Source organism: Ananas comosus, unplaced genomic scaffold (assembly GCF_001540865.1).
Source record: "Ananas comosus cultivar F153 unplaced genomic scaffold, ASM154086v1, whole genome shotgun sequence".
NCBI classification, from domain to species: domain Eukaryota; kingdom Viridiplantae; phylum Streptophyta; class Magnoliopsida; order Poales; family Bromeliaceae; genus Ananas; species Ananas comosus.
The window spans coordinates 86,417-109,795 of record NW_017893340.1 but is presented as its reverse complement, the minus strand read 5'-3'; the positions used below and the strand labels follow the sequence as shown (position 1 = coordinate 109,795).

General features: G+C 39.2%; 2 protein-coding genes across 2 annotated transcripts; both read right to left on the bottom strand.

Moving 5' to 3' along the window:
• Positions 1–61: 61 nt before the first annotated feature.
• Positions 62–4,811, bottom strand: LOC109705682 (cationic amino acid transporter 2, vacuolar-like; the record flags this gene model as incomplete). Its single annotated transcript, XM_020226428.1, is given in 10 exon segments — positions 62–170; positions 886–1,147; positions 1,670–1,828; positions 2,266–2,332; positions 2,420–2,592; positions 2,863–2,959; positions 3,078–3,196; positions 3,285–3,425; positions 4,396–4,480; positions 4,610–4,811. Coding segments are annotated over 10 exon segments (1,414 nt in total), but the record flags the coding sequence as incomplete, so codon positions are not given.
• A 425-nt stretch (positions 4,812–5,236) lies between these two features.
• LOC109705681 lies at positions 5,237–9,287 on the bottom strand. The gene is made up of 7 exons (XM_020226427.1): positions 9,130–9,287; positions 9,021–9,024; positions 6,588–6,908; positions 6,361–6,421; positions 6,234–6,272; positions 5,811–5,988; positions 5,237–5,258 (listed from the first exon to the last, which is right to left on the bottom strand). The coding sequence occupies exons 1-7, from the start codon at positions 9,285–9,287 to the stop codon at positions 5,237–5,239; spliced, it is 783 nt and encodes a 260-aa protein (XP_020082016.1).
• Positions 9,288–23,379: the final 14,092 nt, after the last annotated feature.

The following is a 23,379-nucleotide window of genomic DNA, read 5'->3' as shown; positions in this document are numbered from 1 at the left end:
AAAAAAAAAAAAAAGCATTTTGAGCAAATTATTATAAGAAGTTAAAAAAAGCTGGACATACACAGGCAAAAAGGTGGCCGAAGCTGAAGAAGTGAGGATTACAACTCCTACACAAACAGATGCTATGCTCAAAGCAGCTCTTTTTCGCCGTGTTTGTTTGTTCAACTTGTCTGCAACATAAAGCGCATAAGAAAATTACCTCAAAGCATGTGAATAGAGAATGCATGTATGCTAGCAGCTTGGCAAGATTCAAGACACCGCTTACTGAACAGTAGGTCAGTTACAAATTCAATCTTTTAATTTTGACCCTGATTTCAATCATGTCCGCAAAGTTTTGATTTTAACAAATTAATCTCCGAGGTTTGTTCTGCTAAACAATTAAGTCTTTGTTGGTCTATGGTCTGGGGAAAGAATTTACAGTTTCAGCATCATATGAGAGTTTATTGCTGCGGCACTTTCTAAAGGCTGGCTCCAGCAGCAAACTCTAACAATGATGCGGATGTGGCATTTTTCAGATTGTAGATTGACAGGACTCATATGTCGCACGAACAAACAGCAGGGACCAGATTATTAAAAAAAAAAGACCCAAGGACTACATTTTTAAATGGTTTCTGTTTGCATATACCCCTGCAGACGTGCAAGATCAGACAGATACCTATGTAAAGTTTGTATGTGAATGCATCCATAAAAACTGTATTTATTTGCATTCATCCCTCAGCAGCGGTCATGTGCTCAGCTAAAGAAGGTTTTCAGGACGCACATAATAACCAAATTTGCAAGAATATTAATGCAGGTTGTCTCATTTGCAAGGGTATATGTGTCAACACCCATTTGTAGTTCACCCTAAATATTAGAATGAAGCTATTTATACTTTGCTGCCATTACCTTGGTCTATTTCCTTTACAATGAGAGGATAATCAGATGATACTTCAACATCCTTTGCACGAGATGTGCCACTTTTATGGTCCTCCAAACCAGTAATATCTTTGGCCTTCTCATTGTTGTTTTCTTGAGAATTACGAAATGACACCGTATCGATTGATTCTCTAAAAGATGATGGCATAGGTACCTCTTCTGGAGGGACGTATCTGAGTATCAAGATCGAGACGGCTACAATGGTGAATGCAAGAAGGGTGCCAACACTAACCTGCACAAAATAGTTATGCCAACTTGGTTATAATACAACTCACAGAAATATATATGGCAGAAATATATATGGTTGTACTCGGGAATTGAAGATACTATTGGAGTTGAAGAGGTTTTACAATAATTTGATCCTCATTTTCAATTACAGCCTCAAAGTTTCAATTTTAACAATTTTCTCCTTTAAGTTAATACTTTGTAACAATCAAGTCCTTCTGTTAGTCTAATATCAAAAGGAAAAAAGATACCACGTCCACATTGTTGTTAGAGTTACTGGCATGGCAGTTTTTTTTGGGGTTAGCCCTAACAGCAGATGATGCTGACAGCCTGACACGATGCTTCTTTTTATCATTAGAATATCACAAGGACATAACTGTTATACTAAACAAATTTGAAGGACTAAATTGTGGAACTCAGGGTGTAGCAGAAAAACAGGTCAAACTTTAGGGATCATACTATGAACTAAACCTAGAAGAAAATATATATATAAACATGATAGAGCGATTGGGTTAAAGCAATGTCTTACCATTCCTGCCAATTGTGACACATCCATGAAGAAAGCTAGGACAGCAGCACAGATACCAGTTAAGATTGTGCTCTTGACAGGGACTTGAGTTCGTTTGTTGACATCGGAGAAGAAATGTGGCAACAGTCCATCTCTAGCCATTGCCATCAGTATTCTAGGCTGAGAGAGAGAGAGACCAAAACAGCAGGAGGTTTTCGTTAGCCTTGAGCTAACAATGACTCTCTTTGTAGAAGACTACTAGGATTTTGCAGAAGCTAATAAACATGATAGTGGATTTGACAGAGGCCAATTACAACTGAACTGGCGATTTTTTCCTATCTATAAATTTGATGGCATGCCATACTAGAGTAGATAGTGGTCAAAACGATTGATTGACAGAAATAGATTAGTCACTGCAACTACGAGATGATACGGTAAAACAAGGTAAGAATCGGATGCACCAGAGCTATGTCCAATAAACATAGTAATTATCTAATCATAATTTCCCCCAAATCAATTTCGAAGATATCTGTCCCTGAATTATAAATACTACTCTCAACCAAAAAAAAAGTTATCTTTGCAAGATTTTTATAGGAGCATTTTTTGATTGACTATACCTGAGGGAGAAGAGAACCCATCAAAGTTGAGCAAAGAGCGAGCACAGCACCAGTTGTGACTATGTACCTATAATTGAATGACAAAATAAGAGGTCAAACAAGAACTGCAGAGCACTAGGACAAGCACCAACAGATAATGACAAGAGAAACTAACATTGCCCACTGCATCCCGTGTCTTGAGAAAGCCGACGAAATAGGAGTGTCTGGGTCCATTGCGAAATAAGGTACTATGCCACAAATAACAATTGACACCATCATGTAGAGGGAACAACATATAGACAGTGCGGTCCCTATTCCCCATGGTAAATCTCGCTGAGGATTTTTTACCTGCAAATGAGAATAACAACACGGTCATTTTGGACAGCAAAAGTACAAGGATCATCGGTGCGATTATGAAATGTACAAAACTTCAGGAATAAAATACTTTAAAGGGAAGCTTAGGGGTTAAATTGCAATATTGTGAAGATTTAGAGATTATTCGTGCAACTTAAGAAAAACTATAAGCAGCACTTAATGAATTTAGGAGAGTTGCTCATCATGCATACGACATAAGTAATTTCTAGTGCAATTAGGAGGTTCTAGAAGCAAATTAATTACCTCCTCAGCAGTGCTAGCAACTGAATCGAAGCCTATGTATGCAAAGAAAACAGTTGCTGACCCGGCAAGCATTCCATTTACTCCATAAGGAAAGTACCTGGAAATTGAATAGGTAGGATGAAATAACTGCTAGAACTTTCTACATTAAATTTTTTTTAAAAATTCAAAAAAAATTAAAAAGAAAAAAACTAGTAGAGTTTCCTAGTTCTCATTACCCTCCAGCAACAGTGTAGCCGACCCATCCAGTCTTGAAGCCAATATATCCACCAGCAATAATCACAAATAGCATGACACAGGCATTTAATGTTGTGACAATTGCTTGAACAAATGAACTCTGCATTAAAGAAAAAGGGATATCAAGTGATGTTTATAATAGCATTAACCAAGAATTACTAAATGAATAGTTGGATCAAAACAATAACCTCTTTTATGCCGACGCAAAGCAGTGCAGTGACAATTAATACAAGAAAAGCGGCCAGTGGATCAACAACAATATCGAGCCATGGAATGTAAGCACGAGCTAGAAAAGGAGGAAGGCTATCAGGTCCTCCGAAAAACAAGGCCTGAAATGATATTTAATAGACTGTTAGGGCAAAATTACAAACAGTATTAGCTACTGAAAAGATCTTGAGTCTTTTTCAAATCTGCTAACCAACTTCTAAGGTACGGATCACATAAACAACTTTTCTATTCAATCGATAACATACAGAAAGATTCCATCAAATTGCAGAACAGCCTAAATCCTAAAGTGTGACTTAAAAAAGCAAAAAAAAAAACAAAAAAAATGGAAAAAAAAGTATTGCCTATACTCAAGAACATGAGTACATGCTTAAAGGCTGTTTGGATAGTGAAAACTGCCGCCCCCCATATTTCGTGTCTCTTTGCCCGGCTTCTAAAACAACTTCTTGCTATAAATCAAAGCATCTAGAATCTAGATCTTTTGGCTCAAGTGAAAAACCAAAAAGAGACTCAACCTGAAAATAGCAAAAGCTGCTTCTATTCTGGCTTTAGTGAAAAGTTAAGTATTAATGAATTTTTAACAGAAAATCTATTTGCACATCCCTAAACAACTCTTCTTGAACTGCACTTCAACAGATCATCTATCCAGGACAAAATGCCCTAAGAACAGATAACAGGAAATGTAATCTGACTACTGGGATTTTCAGAAAAGACTTGATAAATATGCAGTACACCTATTATTTGAGACCAGCCAAACTATGAGAATAGAAAGCCAATAGCTTAATCCGGTGATTTGAGAAATAATAAACACACAAAATAAGTGACTTCTTCAGACTCCAACTGTACGGCACAGAGTTTGGGGAAAAAGTGGACTGAATATTCAAGGAAAGGTGCATTCGAAAATATAAAATTATATGCTAACTGCATAAACCATTTGGACTGTTAGACTTTCAGAAACACGTAAGCTCAGTTAAAACTCACAAAGAGAATAACCACAGTATTGATGTATTATCAACTGACAATGCAGTCACTTGAGAAATAAAAAGAAGAAAAAGAAAATGGAAATCCACATACCAAATTTGGGGATATACCACGCGCAACTGCTGAGCCGCCAATTGTATATTCCAGTATTAGAGCCCAACCGATTAACCAAGCAACGCTAAAATAATTAAGACACGGTTCAATAATTATCATTTTCTATTTTTCCTTCTAAGTAAATAACACAATTTTCTTCTTGCTAGAGAAGAAAAGAGAGTTAAAACCAGCAAAAATCAAGCCAATCAATTACCCTTCTCCAACACAAATGTATGAGTAGTGGTAGGCACTCCCTGCAGAGGGGCAACGGCTCGCAAGCTCAGCATAACAAAAGGCTGAGAGTGCAGCAGCTATTCCAGCTATTAAAAAGGAGATGGTCAGGGCGGGTCCCGCGTGCTCTCGAGCAACGGTTCCTACAAGAACGTAGACCCCTGCACCTATCGTTGAACCAACACCTGAACAAAGAAAAACAAATTTCTTAATGCAAGCACCTATCAACAACCAAAAATAAGATTTCGCGAATTGTATAGCTAATGAATTTGTAGTAAGAAGCCAAGCTATCATAGAGTCAAATTCGGAGAACAAATTGGCAAACAATCAGTTAGTGTTAATAGAATAACAAAAGACAGAACATTCAAAGAACAAGCAAACAGGAAAACACCAAATGCTTTCGACAAAGGAAACATGAGAAACATCACCCTACAATAAAATTCTTTTTTTTTTCTTTCCTTTGAGAAATGGGTTAACCCACTTGTATTAAGAAAACATAAAATAAACTAGTAGATATGTAGAGTCCGACTATGGTGCTTGTAAAAGCACCNTCCTAGACACTAATTCTAACTAAAAATTGGGGCTCAAGACAATCAAATCATATAAAAAGTCAACTAACTGAAGGATTCAACCTGATAACAAATAAGGAAGAAAAAAAATCCCCAATTCCATAAAAATTAAGTCAAGGAGACAAGTATTATATGCATAAAATTGTTTCATTACTTCGAACAAGTTCATATTGAAATGCTTCAAACCTGTCCTTTATATTGAAATGGGACCAATTAAATTCTCTAATTACTCAATAATATTTAGAATCGAATAATTCCCCAAAAAGTACAAAAATAGGGGAACAAATGAACTCATTTCTTCCTAAAACAGACATCAACCTGAAACAAGAGATTCATTTGGACCTTTGCCTATTTCAAATAGCAAGAGCAACTATCATTAATAACCTACTCCTCATGCCTTTAAATTCGAAGCCATAAATTACCAAATAGGCCAGAGAACATTTAAACATGGGGATCAAATCCTTCCCTATTCTATTTGGGTTCAGAATCAAAGCAACTCAAATCACACTTCCACTTGTGGAGCTAAGATGGAGTAAGATCTATGATCTCTAAAAAGCCATAAGAATCCAAAGTGCATTTGAAACACCAGAGACCACATTTAAAGTTCCAACTCACCTCGCTCCAGGTGAAGTCGAAGCAGGGGACACGCGTAGCCGCTCGACGATAAGCTGGCCGTGCTCGTCGAGGACCAGTTTGACGGCCAAGGAGCCGGCGCTGCTGGGCCTAGCGGCGGTCCCCGTCTCCAGGTGGGTCAACCTCGAGGGTGGTTCTCCCTCGAGGGTGGTTCTCAATACTAAAGCAAACAAATTGATTGCAAAATCTTAACTATACACTGCTATCATATTAATGTGTAAAATTGTCAAGCAATCTTATATATACAAATTTGAAATTTGATGGTTGAATATTATCTATTATTAGCCTTATATTTCTACCAATCATGTATGAGGACATATACTAGTTCGTAAAAAGTGCTTCAGCAATTATGAAACCAAAAAAAATAAAATACAATAAAATAAAACCAAATAATTGGATTCTCACGTTGCTGTGGCAAAAGCCCCTTTTCGTGCACCACCCCACCTACATTTATTAACGTTTAAATATTAGGAAAAAAAAAAAAACTGTGGCGAAATATTAAAGAGTAGAGTGATTTAGTAATTTTTACTACCCCAATTCTGCAACCTACGATTCTTCAGCGATTTCCACCACGACGATGACACCTCGTAGATCTGCATGGTGGGATGATTCCCCAGTTAATTTTTAAAAAAAAGAAAAAAAAAAGGGGAAAAATAGATTAGAAAATTAGGGCACGGAGAGGGAGGGAGGGTTATATGGTGGAGGAGTTGGGATTGGTCGGATCTGGAGATGAAATTGGGGATGCAGTTGAGCCGTCACCTGCGGCTCTACGAGGCAACGCGCAGGTGACGGCTTGAACCTGCGGCTCGCCTGCAGCGAAGGTGCAGCTTGAACCTGCGGCTCGACGAGGGGACGCGCAGGTGCGGCTCGATGAGGCGACGCGCAGGTGCGGCTCGACGAGGCGACGCGCAGGTGCGGCTGGCCTGCAACGAAGCCCCCTGTGAGGTGCGGCTGGCCTGCAGCGAAGCCCCCCGTGGGGGTGCTGGAGCCGCAGGCGGCGAAGGCGCGTGGCTTGCTTCCGATGAAGACCACAGGTGGAGGCGTGGAGCCGCAGGTGACGGAGGCGGAGGGGACGAAAAGCTAGGTAGTAACTGAGAGAGAGAGAAAAGTGAGATGGGCTAGAGACAAAAGGTAAGATTTTTTAATGTTTTTAAATGTAAATTGATAATAATGCCCCCACTATTTATACAATATATATAGAGTAAGTAAGAGTAAATTGGTCTTTGTGAATAAATGGTAAGTGAGTGCTGAAAAAAAAGGAGGGAAGATGTGGCGCGGTAAATAAGGAGATATGGTGGCGACAAATATCGCCACTAATACTCTATTTTTTGGCGGTGACTCTTATATGTCGCCGCCAAAGCATTCCGTATCGGTGGCGACTCTTATATATCGCCACCAAAACATCCCGTATCAGTGGCGACTCTTATATGTCGCTGCCATTTCCTATGAATCGGCGGCGACAAATAAATGCCGCCAGCATATTAAATACATTGGTGGCGACAATGCTTGTCGCCACCAAAAAGTCGCCACCAAAAAGTCGCCACTAAAAATTATTTTTGTTGTAGTGCTATTCTAACACTGGAACCTCGCAATTTGCTAAAATTTAGTGTGTTACACATGTGTACATGTTCTCACCCCCCATCCTCTTTCAGGTGACATTGCTGGTCCTAATAGGGACGGTACGTGAGACGCGTGATTAGTGATCGTAGAGTATTTCTGTAATATACCGGATTTTTAATATAAAAATAGATGTAAATAAAAAGTGTAAAATACTATTTTTATTGGATTCAAAGAAGTAAAATATAAGTCGGAAATGACTTGTGCGGAAATTCGAGTGAAAACAGAAGATTTAAAATTTTCTGTAAGGAACAGGGCTGATATTTTAGCAGAAAATGCAGTGTCAGAAAATATGAAAACTGGAGAATATGTCAGAATTATTTTTATTAGGCTAGATTTAAAGTTTCATGTCATTCTGACACCCGGAAGGTGAAAAATAAAATCCGATTTCTATCTGCTAGAGATTACAGTTCGGTAGAGCTTTCGGTGACCAAATATGGTCCAAACTGAAAAGTTAAGATATATTTCTTCTCAGTAGGTGAAATCGAGCCTGACTGTCAAATTTGAGCAAAAACGGAAGCTCCGGCAATAGGTTTTCAGATTCTGAATTAGGAACCGTATTAAAGAAAGAAATTTCAGCAATAGTAAGGGGGTTATGTGCAATTGTGTTTAGCCTTATCTTCATCCCAACCATGGTGCGTATGCAGGGATCTTCTCTATCCTTATCATCCCCTTCATCCTATACGTATGAGAGAGAGAGGGAAAGGAAGAGAAAAGGAAAAAAAGATAAGGATTGAGAGCTTGGGAAGGAAAATTAAAAGGGAATTGAGTAGAGAAATTGATGAATTTATAGAGCATGAAGCTCCAGCAAGTGGGAGCTGAAAGTTTTGGGGTAGCCCAAGGATTTATCTAGATTGTATCTAACACCTAGAGGAGGGTGAATAGGTGTAATAGCCATAAACCACAAATCTCAATGCGATAAAAGTAAGTGCGGAAAATAAAAATCACACCGAGATTTACGTGGGAAAACTCCAACTTGGAGAAAAACCCACAGGACCAATACGCGAAAAAACAATTCACTAAGAGAAAAGATTACAAGGTGATTACCGACTCCACGGACTCGACCTCTCTTAACCTCTTACGAATCTTGCGCAATCCTCCGGGTTGTCCACGCCCTCACGTTCGAATCCACGAACGCCTCGCTCCGAATCCACGAAACACCTCTACTCCGAATCCACGAAGCTCACGATCCGAATCCACGAACCGCCGTCAATCGCGCCGAATCCACGACGCCGTCATGAAGAACATCATGCGTACGGTGATCCTTCGCTTAGAGTATCGATGAAAAACAGGAAAGAGATCTCCAAGCGAAGCGAAGATCAAATCGACATATAGATATGAAATTCCAATATCTCGATTTGACCTAAAAGAGGCTAATATGTAGAAAATAGGTTTTAGATGAAATCCGAGCCTCTAGGGTTTCTCAAACATGTATTTTCGTGGTTCTTCATCTGTTAGAGAACCCCAATAGCTTATTTATAGACTTTAGAATCAATTAAAATCGGATTAGAAAGTTTTTCCGAAAATTACCGGTACACTTTCTAGAAAGCATAAGAGTAGTCATGTCATAGTTACAGGCCTAAAAGCAAATAAATGCAAAAGCAAAGTAAAGCAACAAGCACAACTAAACTAAATATCGTCCTAAAAAGCAAAGTAGAAAAACAGAGCTCGAGGAAGAAGTCACTCAGTGTCCTCGTCATGATCATCATCATCATCATCTCCTGCTCCAGCTCCAGATCCCACAGCCTCAGGAGCACCACTGGATGGTGGAATGAGTGGATGTCTCGACGTAGACCTCGTGTTAAGTAGTGTAGGTAGGCTGAGTAGGAAATAAGTCGTCATGCCTACAGCCTAGCTTCTCCAAAATCCTCTTCATTCCCACCTCCACTTTCTTAGTAAGATGTCACGCCCCGCCCCGAATCCACTACCAATTTGGCACGGTTCGGTCGCGCCGGACGGACCGCCAAACGGACAGCATCTCTCATGTCCGCCCAAGGCCAAACAACCAGATCATGTACAAGAATTTGCCCAGGAGAATAAATTCAATACATACATGATCGACTAAGGCACACAAGTGCCAAGTAACTAAGGGCAAGAACCACAAGTAAAATACAAGTGTATAAAGAGAGATAGTCTAACTATTACATCCATTCAACATTTACATCATTTGAATATATTACATTTCCATCTTCCAAAATGTAAATACATGTTTTTCCTCAAAATACAAGTAGCTCTCCAATGACTATCCAAAACATCATCTAGTACACGAGGGTACTCTAATGCATAAAGGAAAAACTACTAACTAGGCTCACTTAGGGCGCTATGCCCTTGCCGCGGTCCTCTCTCGGCTCGCCTCTATGTGTACCTGTACCCCAAAACCACACGGGGTGAGAACTATGTAAATATAGTTCCCAGTGGGTTCGGCCGCCGACGCCGCCGGTTTTTCCACTAGGTCTAAGCTGGCACAGATAGAGAGATAGATAGATATATAAAAATGAACTGCAACTATTCTATCATGCCATCAATAATAATAATGCATGCAACAACTACTATCATGCTAGTATCATGTCATGAGTATATAAAAGTCTATGCATCTCATATTTATTACCCAATCTACTTGGTTAACCGTAGGATAAACCCTCGACTCACTCTCAATCTCATAGGTGAGGAGAAGCTGCACTCGCACACCGAGACCGTCTGCGGGACAACTACGTCTGCCCCTAGTGAAGTACTCCGGAGACTCGTGCCACGGTGGAGCGACCACCGACAGCGAAAACAGACTAGTGAATATGATCCAATCCTCTCAAGAGGATACCGTCTACTAGGGTCAATGTGCCTCTGCTGCACAGTCATGATATATAATCAATGTTGGGACCTCTACTATCCCTAGATTCATGTCGAGTTTACTACACTAGACTTAATGCCACTCGTTTAGTCATTGTAGTAAATGTCTCAATTATTCTACATGCCACTCGTTCATGTCATAGTGCTTCTACCACACTAGTTCGATGCCACTCTACTAGGCTATGTCCAAGTTCGGCTCTTTATGCCGCTATAGGATTCTATGTCACAAGACCCAATCCTCATGCTATCCTAGTCCACGTGTCAAGCTCACCCCGCTACACTACCAAGAAAGCATGCAAGGAAATGAAAATGTACAACCGCTCCTATAGCGCAATATGATCAACATAATTAACTTAGACATAAAAAGAAACTCGGATGCTTCGGGACGACACCCCCCACCTCTTGTGTATACGGAGGCTCTAGAAATGCGATTCGGCGTTCTTTACGACGAAGCCTCGATCTCCTTGGTCTAAATGATGCTCAATCGGCCTTGTTTTGCCGATAGCTCTTGACCCACTCGACGAATGCCAAATCCGACTTCGCCCCCACGTTTAGGCACCTACCAACTAGGTTAGAGAAGGGTCAAATGAGATCAATCCTCTACTTTTCCAAAAACCCCATTTTGGTGCCCTAGGGTTAGCATCAAGCTAAACCCATCTCAAAACCCTAAATTCTAGCTCCAATCCCACCATTCATGGTGCTAGGAATCCATTTGATCCCATCCAAAGAGCTAAAACCCAAAAACCCCAAATTCCACAACTAGGGTTTGAAGCCTACCTCTTGTTGTAGCTTCAAAGAGAGAAGAGAGGAAGAGAGAGAGGTCCAAAAGCTTCCCAAGCTTGATCTCCTTCTTCTTCTCCTTCCTTTTCTTTCTTTTCTTCCTTCTCTTTTCTTCTTTTTCTTCTTCCTTCTCTTTTCTTTCTAGAGAGAGAGAGCAAGAGACTGTGAGAGAGAGAGGGAGTAGAATGAGAGAGTGAGAGGAGAGAGGGACCACAAGCCCTCATATTGTAACAATATCCAACTGGCCCCCTCAACTTTTCACTCTGTGCACTGCCCTTACTGGGCATTCTGCGCGCGGAGGGACCGATCTCCCCGACTTGGGACCGCTCCCCGAGAGCTTCAGCTCGGGTCACGCGTTCGGGTACCGGTCTCTCCCAGAGAGACCGATCCTCGGGAGACCGGTTGCTTCCTGAGAGACCGGTTCCCGAGAGCTGGGATTTCAAGACTTAGCCAATTTTTGGCTTTTCTCGCTGGGATCACGTTCGGGAACCGGTCTCTCCCTGCCAGGGACCGGTTGCATCAAAGCTCCCCGCAACCCCAGCCGATGGGACCGGTCCCTCCCCGCCAGGGACCGGTCCCCGAGAGCAGTTTTGCTCCAGTGCAGATTTTGCACTATTTGCTCCCGTGGACTCGTTTCCAATGCTCTTTTGGTGATTTTAATACCTTTGGCTTTTCCAAAGTACACCAACACGACCCTTGGTCGATTTTGCATGAAGTCTAACTCTAGTATTTCGAAAATTCACTTCCTCACATAAGATCTGCTACTTTCTTCTTTAAAGAACGCATCTCATGGTGAAGTGATCTACAGTAATCACTCCCCTGAGCTCGAAGATCCTTCACGCTCTGCTCGAGATGGAGATGCTGAACTAGAAGCTCCTCTGGATGATCCCTTAGTTTGCTGAAATGTCTTCAGTGTGCTTTTTGACTTGGCCCAAGTTACAACATCAATCGGTCCAAGTCCAGTGTCATACTTTTCACACGAGACATCAACTCCGTGTTCTTGCAGAATCCTCCTAATCAACAATGGAAACGGAAGTAGATCACGTCGAACTGGAGACTGTATAACATGTGCCATTCTTTGCCACATTAGAAAGGAAATATTGATGTTTAACCCGTCCGCTTGCTCAGGATGTCCAAGAAGATATAGAAGCACCAGACGATCCCAACGAATCCTTTTTGTTCCAATTGTAGGTTGAACATTGTAGCTCATCACCAAGGAGAGTAAATGATACTCGGGTCGCAAGTCCTTGGATTCCACATATGCATGATTTGTCCGCACTCCATCCTTGTAGATCGCACGAACAATTGTCTCCCAGTGAGACGAAGACTGATAAATCCCAGTAGTATGATGAAGTCCTGTCGTGTCAACATGCATGCCCAACAACTCTCCAATCATGTGTGGAGTGACTAGAACCCTCTCCCCACGTACATAGGTCTCAAGAAGATAAGTCCCGGTCTCTTCATCCTCAGCACACACCTTCCCATTCATGTAGAACTCCCGAATGAGTTCCATACAAAAAGGAGATAGAGCTGGAACATGTCCAACTGGCTCAATGGGGCCCCTCTGTAGTAAGCGACCAAAATCTGGAACCTCTTGGATTAGGTCATGGAAGTTGACATATCGCTCAGCAATGCATGAGCTGCTCGAAAATATCCTCCGTCGTTCCTGTAGAACATCCGCGGCATGCTTTGACCGAGTCTCTCTTGCACGAGAACCACCTCCACGCGAGGATTCTCCAGCTATGCCTTTGCCCTTGTCAGGACGAGCAATAGGTTCTTCAGTTTCCTCCGGGGAGCTTGCCTGATAATCCGCATCAGACCCGGGTGACTCGCCTACAGTACGAGTCCTCTTAGAGGCCCCACGACGGCCTCTACCACCACCTCGGCCACGTCTAGCGGCCATCAGCACCAAAATCAGCAACACAAGCGAAAACGTCATTTTTCCTATACAAAAATTAACCTTGCATGAACAAAATCTTGAAAAAATCTGTAAAAATAGCAGAAAAATTTCTAATAATATTAGAATGCATACTAACGCTATTTCTAACCAGATCATGCAAAAATTTTCATCAAAAATGACATTTTAGCAAAAATCCCAAAATTCCTTGTATATAAAGGTACAGATCAAAGATCAGCAAAAATTACAGCGTTATAACCTGATCTAAGTGTTCTAGAAGCAAGATTATATGTCCAAATACTGATTCACAGCAAAAAATTGCATCAAAAATGAATTAAAATGCAGATCATGCTTCAACTTGGAATTTTTCAAAAAAATTGCAAAAACGGGATGAGAATGATTAAATCCGCCCCAAACACTTACAGATTTTGAAGGAAAAAGCGTAGATCTGGAGGAGGAAGGCACCAGGGAATTTTAGAAAGAGAAAGAAAGAGTTTTGGTTTGATTTTGAGAGAGAATCGAAACTTGTAACCGGTTATAATATCCACGGCTGCAGTGTTTTGTACCGGTACACGGCATTTTGTACCGGTACACTTTCACTGATTTCGAAAATTTTGAATATTTTCATCAAAAATCCGTCAAAATTAAATTAATTTCATAAAAATTAAAGATTGTACTCCAAAAATCATTATGATGAAAATAAACTATTATAGGAGGTCAAAATACATTGAAACATCAAAATTTGAAATAAAAAATAACCTAATGTTTCAAACCCATCAAGATGTAAGTCGATGAAAAATGATTTTTAGAAATTCAATAAAATTGACACCAATTTGTCGCAACTCGTTCAAAATAGAGATTTAACTAATATGGCACCGGGAGTGGCTCTTTGAGCATCTTTTCATCCTATCACCTTATAACTCCGAAAATTCTAAAATATCCATTTTTTTTTCAACCTTTTCGGCTTTTTCAATTAATCTCCATGTGGTAGCTTCACGCACTTTCCGGACGACCGGGGTGACCGGGGTGGTAGCTCTTTCCTACATGTGGTGGTAGTTTTCACACTCCTTTTAGGATGTAACTCTTTCCACATCTTTTAAACCTAGGAGTATCTTTTTCCTCCTTTTTTTTAAAAAAAATAATTTCAAACTCCCCCTAAATTAGACAATCTCACAGTTGAAAATAATTTTGACAAAATTTTAGTCGATTAGTGAATATCCATCCATCATATCCAACACACACAACCAAGATGAATTAATCACCAAAAGATCAAAATTGATTTCAAAATTTTTGATGAATATATGTATTAAGAATTCATATAATCAATTATCGTCAAAATAATAAAAAGTTGAGTAAAACCGATAATTAAAATGAATTTAATTCAAGATGAATGTGAAGTTAAATACCGTTTAAAGCACTTCGAAAAATTTAATCTCCCCAAAATAATAATTTTCAATCATCTCCTTTCTAAAAGAAATTTAAATTCCCAAACACCTTTCCTCAACTCAATTTTAAAAACAAATTTCATACACACGAAAATCATCATGTAATGCAATGAAAAGAAAATATGCAACAAGCACCAATCAAAGCATTACATATAAACAAACAAAGACGAAGGGCAAGAAAAGATATCACCTTTCCGAATCCAAACTTGTCGGATTTTGCATTGTCTTGTCTTGTCGACGTTAAGCACAATTTGCTTTCATTTTTGATCAACCGTTGGTCGTTTCGTCGCTTGAGGCTTCGGTTGGAATTGTTGATGAAACTTTGAATTCCAGTTTGCTTGTGGGTATGGTCGAACTTGACGTTGCGGCTTAGAAGTCCGGTTCCTTCGAGGTACTCGACTCAATTGATTCTTCTTTTGATTCCGTGGAGGATGTCGAGTAGTTAATGATGCCGCTTGATGATTCGTAGTTGCCGATCGATGTGTAGACATTGCCGATTGATTCTTCTTTTCCTTATTTGGGCAATTCTTTTTGATGTGTCCTTTGATGCCACATCGATGACATACCTTTTTGTCTGAATCTGTTGAGACTTTGGTAGTTGTCGTTAAATCCTTCTCAACGTACGTTTGTTCATACCCGAGGCCCAACTTGTTCGTTTGACCTAATCCGAGCATATGATCTAATTTCTTTGAACCGGAAGAGAATTTTTGTATGTCGGATTGAAGTTGACGAACTTGATTGGTCAATGACTTGTTGGATGTGTACGATTCCTCAAATTGTTGCTCCAAAAATCCAACCTTGTCTTTATACGATTTGATCGTTGATTCCGCTTCATCAAGTTTCTCTTGGAGGATTAAGTTATTCTTCGAAATTGATTCCTTTTCCTCCTCAAGAGCTTTATTCATTGTCTTCAAATTTTTGTTCTCCTCTTCAATGTCCAATAAACGACGCCTCAACTTCTTATTGAGCTTGGTCATCTTTTTCGAATCAATAAGAAGTTGGTTGTATGCTTCCGCTATATCCTTGTCGTTTGATTCCTCCTCGCTTTCACCGATATCGCTCGAAGTACCTTGCACGGAAGGAGAAATACTAGAATTAGAAACAATTGAGGATAAACAAACAACGTTAGACGAAGGTAGAGAAGTATTAGTAAATAATGCAATGTGATCACTCTTTTCTTCGTTACTTGAAGATAATTCACTAGAAGAAGAATCATCCCAAGTCTTAGCTTGCAAAGCCTTTTGTTTATAAGACTTCTTTGAAGGACAATCCGTTACAATATGGCCGTAGCCTTTGCATTTGTAGCATTGGATTTCGCCTTCAAATTCATCTTTTTCTTTCGAAGTCTTTGCAAGTTTTTTATCCTTAGATTTTGAACTTGAAGATTGTTTAGAAAAAAATTTATGCTTCGAAGATGAAGCCTTGTCCGAATTGTTCTTTCTCCGAAAATTCCGTCGGAACTTCTTCGTTAGGAGCGCTAATTGATGTTCAAAGTCAGCAAGCGAAACATCTCCGTCGGAATCCGAGTTGTCGTCTTCTTTCTTTGTCGATTTGAGTGCAACCCCTGTACTTTTAGAAGAAGACTTGGAAGAAGATTGGTTAGTAGGAAAAGTCATCTCATAAGTTTGCAAAGCACCTACTAACTCTTCGACTTTCATCTCGTCCGGATGTTTAACAGTTTCGATCGCGGCAACCTTTGCCCGAAAGCGTTCCGGAAGAGTTTGAAGAATCTTTCTAACAACCTTAGCATCCGGGATTTTCTCTCCCAAGTTAGCGCATGTATTGACTACGACTTGTAGACGCGTGTAGTACTTGGTAAAGGTCTCGTTTTCTTCCATAAAAATCGAATCAAATTTGCTTGTTAGCATTTGTAATTTTTGAACCTTTACTAAGCTAGTTCCTTCATGCGTAACTTGTAGAGTATCCCAAATTTTCTTGACGGTTTCACACGCCGAAACACGAGTAAACTCCGTTTGCGATAAAGCATTGAATAAAGCATTAATTCCTTTACCGTTAAACGAAGATGACTCGTTTTCATCTTTCGTCCACTTGTTCCGTGGTTTAGAAACGGTAGCATTATCGACGACTTCGGTAGGATGCTTCCAATCGAATTCTATAGCTTTCCACACCCGCTCATTGATTGCGATTAGAAAAGCTCTCATGCGAACTTTCCAATAGGCATAATTCGTGCCATCGAAGAGTGGTGGTCGATTAATGTTACCGCCTTCGGCCATTAGATAACAATTTATCTAGATCCCGCTCTGATACCAATTGAAAGTTTTGGGGTAGCCCAAGGATCTATCTAGATTGTATCTAACACCTAGAGAGGGGTGAATAGGTGTAATAGCCAAAAATCACAAATCTCAATGCGATAAAAGTAAGTACGGAAAATAAAAATCACACCAAGATTTACGTGGAAAAACTCCAAACTTGGAGAAAAACCCACGGGACCAACACGCGAAAAAATAATTCACTAAGAGAAAAGATTACAAGGTGATTACCGACTCCACGGACTCGACCTCTCTTAACCTCTTACGAATCTTGCGCAATCCTCCGGGTTGTCCACGCCCTCACGTTCGAATCCACGAACGCCTCGCTCCGAATCCACGAAACGCCTCGCTCCGAATCCACGAAACGCCTCCACTCCGAATCCACGAAGCTCACGATCCGAATCCACGAACCGCCGTCAATCGCGCCGAATCCACAACGCCGTCATGAAGAACATCATGTGTACGGTGATCCTTCGCTTAGAGTATCGATGAAAAACAGGAAAGAGATCTCCAAGCGAAGCGAAGATCAAATCGACATATAGATATGAAATTCCAATATCTCGATTTGGCCTAAAAGAGGCTAATATGTAGAAAATAGGTTTTAGATGAAATCCGAACCTCTAGGGTTTCTCAAACATGTATTTTCGTGGTTCTTCATCTGTCAGAGAACCCCAATAGTTTATTTATAGACTTTAGAATCAATTGAAATCGGATTAGAAAGTTTTTTCGAAAATTACATTGTGTACTGGTACACTTTAAGCTGTTACCGGTTACACGATGACGGAAGAGAAAACCCGCGTAAAGCTGTAACCGGTGACAGGTCGCTTGCTGTACCGGAACAGAATGTGTACCGGTAGACTTCTGATGTTGTACCGGTACACTTTGCAAAAACCCATTTTTTGCACGGTTTCAGGTTTTGCAAAGTACCAACGCACTTTCTAATCCAGTAAACTTTGGTATTATGATTCTAATGCCTACAACTAAGTATGAATCACCATAACATGAATTAAAAGCTTACCTGGGCATCGTGATTCACATAGTGAGTTAATTCTGCTTTCTTCGAAGTCTTGCTTCGATCTTCGACGATACGCACCAACCCTTCAAGACTCCGACTCAATCCACGAAACTTGCCAACACACAAGACTTAACAGGAGCTTGGGTGGCTGTGATAAAAAAAAGGGAACCTGGTGGAGCATCGAATCAAGGTAAGAATTAGTGTGTTTCTTAATTAGAGTGATGCTAATTGCTCTATAAGAGTTGAATAATGGATCGTTGGCTTTTAGAGCTTGTAGTATCATGAGCAAACCTCTAATAAACTATATGTTAAAGAGAGTGCATATGAATTGTTGGTTAGAGATGGAATTGGATACAGATTTTTTTATCATTCCTGGTTGGAATGATTTTCCCTGCTATATGGAAGTGTTAAATGGAAGGTTTCTAAGTGGTTAAAGCTGTAACGTATGTAAAAGACTTGAAGTTATATTAAAAACAGCATGTATGTATATAGATATATATGTACATAGTTTGTTAGGGATAAGACCTGGGGTAAATTGACCTTAAATTCTGAATTAGAGTGATGCTATTCCCTGTGTAAAGAAGTGAAACTTTAGAGAGGATTAGACTTCTAGAGGTTATATTACTATAGATGAACCTATAGTATATTATAAGTTGTATGGTATGTATGTATGTATGTATGTACATATAGATGAATATGTGCATCAGGTTAAGAATGAAGATTGGATCAAATTAGTTTTAGATTCTGAATTTAAAGGATGTGGATCCCTGTTCAAAGAGGTTAAAGCTATGAGTAAATTAACTTCTAGATGAATGCGGCCATAGATGAACCTATAGTAAACTATAAGTTATATAGTTGATATGTGAGCTATTGTTTAGAGTAAAGTGGAACTTGTGGCAGGGATTGTAATATTAAAGATTGATGTTTACTACCTAAAGGGGGTTAATTAAGAGTTGTTCTAGCTTCCAAAACCCTAAACTGTCATAGGAAACTTAATAGAAAAACTATGTATATGTATATGTTGATATTATATACATATATGCAAGTTGCAGTCGAAATGCAAAGTTTGTGAGAGCGAATATGACTTAAGTTCAATCCCTTTTATTCCTCTATGAATGAAGGTTTGACGGGCTCGAAAGCTTAAATTGGTGTTCTGACGGACCTACGGCGCGCTAATTAAGAAACGCTTCGTCCTAGCCTCTTTTGCATCGAGTCGCGAGGACTAGTTGTTTATACGTTTCGAGACATGGGTTTTAGCATTTCGACATATCCCTACAGGTGGGTGGTGCTATCCGAAATCTTCGAATCCCTCTTTATGTCTATGTCATCTTGTTGAGCATATCTATATGTGAATAGTAGCATATTCATGCATTATAGGGAATTGTCACTATGCAGTTAGCAACTGAACCATTGAATTCTTGTCAATGTAAAGAACATGTGAACAATAGAATATGGACATAGAACTCTATGAATGTGTGAATTTATTGTAGACCATGGCAATAGTGAATTTTGGTGACATTATGACTAGAGAATTGGTTAGCATCGAGATTGGAATTGTAAATCTAGCATAAAGAGCTAGTTAAATTGTGGCATTGTCAATGTATCCTCTAAGCGAGGATTGGATCATACTCACATAGTCTGTTTTTTGCTTGGCGGTGGTCGCTCCACCCAAGCAGTGCACTCCGGAGTTGTCACACGATGGGCTAACGTACTTGCCCATGGGCTAACGTACTTGCCCATGGACTAACGTACTTGTCCAGCAGACGGTCCCGTCGGGTTGTAGCGGAATTCTCCCCGATACTAGGGATTTGGTAGTGAGTTGTAGTTAACCAAAAGGTTAACCAAGATGATTGGGTAATGTTTATTAATAACATGCATGCATAATTATCATTTGTTATATATTGTTCGTTTCAGCTTTGTACAGACATTGTAGTAGTTACATGTTTTAGTTGGTTACTATCTGTTTTCTTTTCTTGCCTACATATGCCTGAATAGACCTAGTGGGTGAGTCGGCGGGGTCGGCGGCCGAACCCGCTGGAAACTTTTAGTAGTTCTCACACCACTAACCATACAGGTCCTGGCGCGAGCGGTGTGGCCGAGGATCGCGGCAAAGGCCCAGCGTCTTAGCTAGTGGACTCCCGAGTGTAGATATATATCCATTTTGGTTTCATGATGTACCTATTTGATAAAACTTGTAAATGATGTATGAATGAGCATGTAAATGATGTAAATAACTAAAGTTATAATTATCTGCTTGATTGGTTTTGGTTTAAAGTTTTGCATGAAAATATAGTAAATGCATGTTTAGTTAGTTTACTTTCACTTGTTATTGTTGCTTGCCCTCGTGCAAGCCATGTATATTGAAATGCTATCCTGAGAATTATTTATTTCTTTATACATGTACTCGTTGTTGTTGAGCCTTGGGCGGACAGGGGAGGTGCTGTCCGTTAGGCGTCTGTGTACGGGCCCGGATCGACCAAATTGGCGATAGCGGGGCGTGACAATTTCGGCCCGGTGATTTACGGTTAATTCCTGATCTGTTTCCCCGAATAAAGTAACTTAGATAATTATGATTCAGTTGGTTCTATTTTATTTGGATACTTGTGGTTTTGTGAAATTAATAAAGTGCTTATGATTTTTTTGTGAGATTATGAAAATGGTTTTCTACCCCTCATGGTAACTTGTTTTTTTAAAAAAAGATTTCCGTATGGGAAACGGTTTTAAAAAGAGTTTTTTGGTTTTCATGATTCTTGGTATTTCAAAATAAGTTTTCGAGTGGAAAATATTTTAAACTAATAAATGTAGATTTATGATGAAAATATGATAAACTGGTGATTGAATGAATGTAAAATGGTATATGCGATGTGGTGATTGTATGTGTATGGTTATACATTGTGGTTGTATCTTCTATTTGTGCGATGCTGTGCAACTACAGGAGAGACTCTGTCGTGTGAACAGTGGGTTCCTGTATTTGTGGCGGATCTGACATCCCCTGGGGTCAAGGTTTTCAAAAAAAAAAAAAAAAATTGGGCACTTCCGCATCGATTTTAAAACTTCAAAAGGACCCCGGCGCGTGACAGTTGACCATTTCAGGAAGCCATAGGGAATGGTTCATAAATATCAGTATGAATTATTTCTTAGACGTCAGAACTTCTATTGGCATCTAATTTTCTAATATTTGTCTATTTTTCCTGAATGCACTTAACACGGACTTGAAAGTTTGTTAAATCAAGAGGATCAAGAATCCCATCAGACACAAGTCTCTCAATTCTCTATTTAGAGATGTTACACAAACACTTGTGCCATAAAGTAGCGGAATTCTCATCACTTAATTTTCATTTTGTACTGCAAGAACTAGTATGCAAAATTTCATTATATGAAGCGATTGTATCCAACAAATTATATATAAAGAACCAGTACCAATAAGATTTGAATTTTGAAAAAAACTAAATTTATTATTTCCAAATGAACAAGAGTAACTAGATTTATCCAAAACAAAAATAGAAACCAAATTCTGTCTAAACAACGGTAGCATAAGTTTCTCTTCCAAATCTAAATAAAAACCAGTCTTTAACAACAACCTAAAAGTCCCTATAGCCTCAACTGCAATTGATTTGTTGTCGCCCACAAAGATGAATCATTCACCATCATTTGGCTGTCGGTCGTCAGGCAAGATTGCATAGACACACTTATGTGAGTAGCAGCAGTAGAATCTATCCACGAAGTGTATCTAGGAAGAGAAGTCAAATTAACTTCAGAACAAACCAAAGTGAGAAGCTTGCCTCTCTTAACACGCCAAACGGCGTACTTGAGATATTCTTTTTTCATATATCCACCCTTCTTGCAGAAGTAACAAGTGAATTTCGAATCCTATTTCTTTTGCCTTTTCTTTCGTGATGTCCTAATCGCAGCTTCTTCTTCTTGCACACAATGAGAATTAAGCTCGTTAAGGGATCATTTATCCTTCTGAGTATTGTAACTCATTTTAAATTGGTTGTACTGTGTAGGAAGAGAAATGAGAATCAGATGCACAAGCAAGTCCTCAAACAACTCTAGTTCTTTAATTCTGAAGCAACGTGAGATATCTCCATGATGTACTCCCTTAGGTTGCCGTTTCCTTTATATCTTATTGAAATAAGTTTAGACAGCTTTTATGCACTTGGCGAAGCGCTTTTTCATTTCCCCAAGGAACTTCTTAGCATTATCCTCATCAAACATAGCGCCCCTTAAAGTTTCTGGAATTGCATGTTTCATTATCATGAGACTTTTGCAAGTAAAACGTTTCCACTTCTCAAAGTCCCTTTTTATCTTTAGTGGAACTTTCATCTGTACGAGAAGGTGGTCGTTCTGTCCATAGCGCAATGTCCAAATCCATGCAACCGAGAACAATCACAACATTCTCTTTCCAATGCTTGAAATTTGTGCCATTCAGCACTAGGATTGAATTGATATTTGTAGATATTGAAGAAGCAGAAGCATTAACTAAACAGAGAATTAGACTTCAAACATTAGGCTCATAATTTTTTTAAGAATTTTTATCCATAACAAAACATAATAAATAAATTTAAATAATGGTGGACCCCAAAACAAGATACCTTGCACAACATTGACATTTAGTTTTTTGACAGAAATATCAACTGTAAATGATAATCAAATACTGAAAATTAATCCCGACAAATAATGTTTGGACTGACTTATTATTCACATGGCACACTTGATAATTGCCACATATTTATTACCACAAGTGTATGTGTAGTTTGGCCAAATAGTAACCTTCTTTTGGGCCGATCACTATTCACATAAACAACAAATACACACATCCAAATATATTACGTAAATTAATCTACACAAAGGAGGTTACTTTGGTAACATGTTGTTTCAATTAATTTATTTTAAAAAATTAGACATCCCAAAAGTAAAAAAGTACCAAAATTTGAAAATTATGTTTTGCATACAGAAAAAGAAATATCAAAATTCTCATAAACTAGAAACACAAGATAGGGGGCAGATTGTTAGGGGTCGCAAGATAACAGTTTTCAATAGTTTTCAAGATGCGAAATCCTCCCTTGGGCCTTATGGGTTATTTTGCAACCCTAAAAACCTTATTCTATGATCCTAAATCTTTAAACAACCAGAATATGAAATCCAAAATGTCATATATCGAACAACAATGTGAAAAACTAACAAAGATTCATGACAATTTTCTTTAAAAAATAGACATCTACGGATTTAATCACGTGTGTCCGCTCTAATACCACTTGTTAGATCTTTATGCAAATAAATGTAACTAATCCAAAAATCACATGTAAACCGTTAGACAATTGTTAATGTATTTAATTATAAACACTTACCAAAATTCAAGCATGATGAAATATGTTCATAGACGTTAACTTCTCTCAAAAACCGATTCTAGAATTTCCTAGAATTGAGTGCTTCCAAGTTTGGATTCGTCGTCTCTCTGATTTGCTTTGAATGGGACAGGGCAAATGATGGCAAGAATCCAACTCAGGGACCACAACTGTATTGTGTTCCTTACATACTAGATATAATTTGGGTCCCATAAACCCTAATTAGTCATGTACAAGGCTTCTACACATTAATAGCGCATACCTAATAGATGTCTCTAAAACTCATGTTAGATCACTTTGTGGTCCTGTTAAATTAGATAGGTCATAATATTATT

Excerpts from the sequence above, each read along its gene's own strand:
- LOC109705681 (XM_020226427.1), bottom strand. The coding sequence starts at position 9,287 with ATGACGACTTATTTCCTACTCAGCCTACCTACACTACTTAACACGAGG. Across the intron at positions 6,422-6,587 it reads GTTGCCTCGTAGAGCCGCAG|ATCTACGAGGTGTCATCGTC; the intron begins GTGACGGCTCAA and ends CCCACCATGCAG. Across the intron at positions 6,273-6,360 it reads TCGTAGGTTGCAGAATTGGG|GTGGGGTGGTGCACGAAAAG; the intron begins GTAGTAAAAATT and ends TAATAAATGTAG.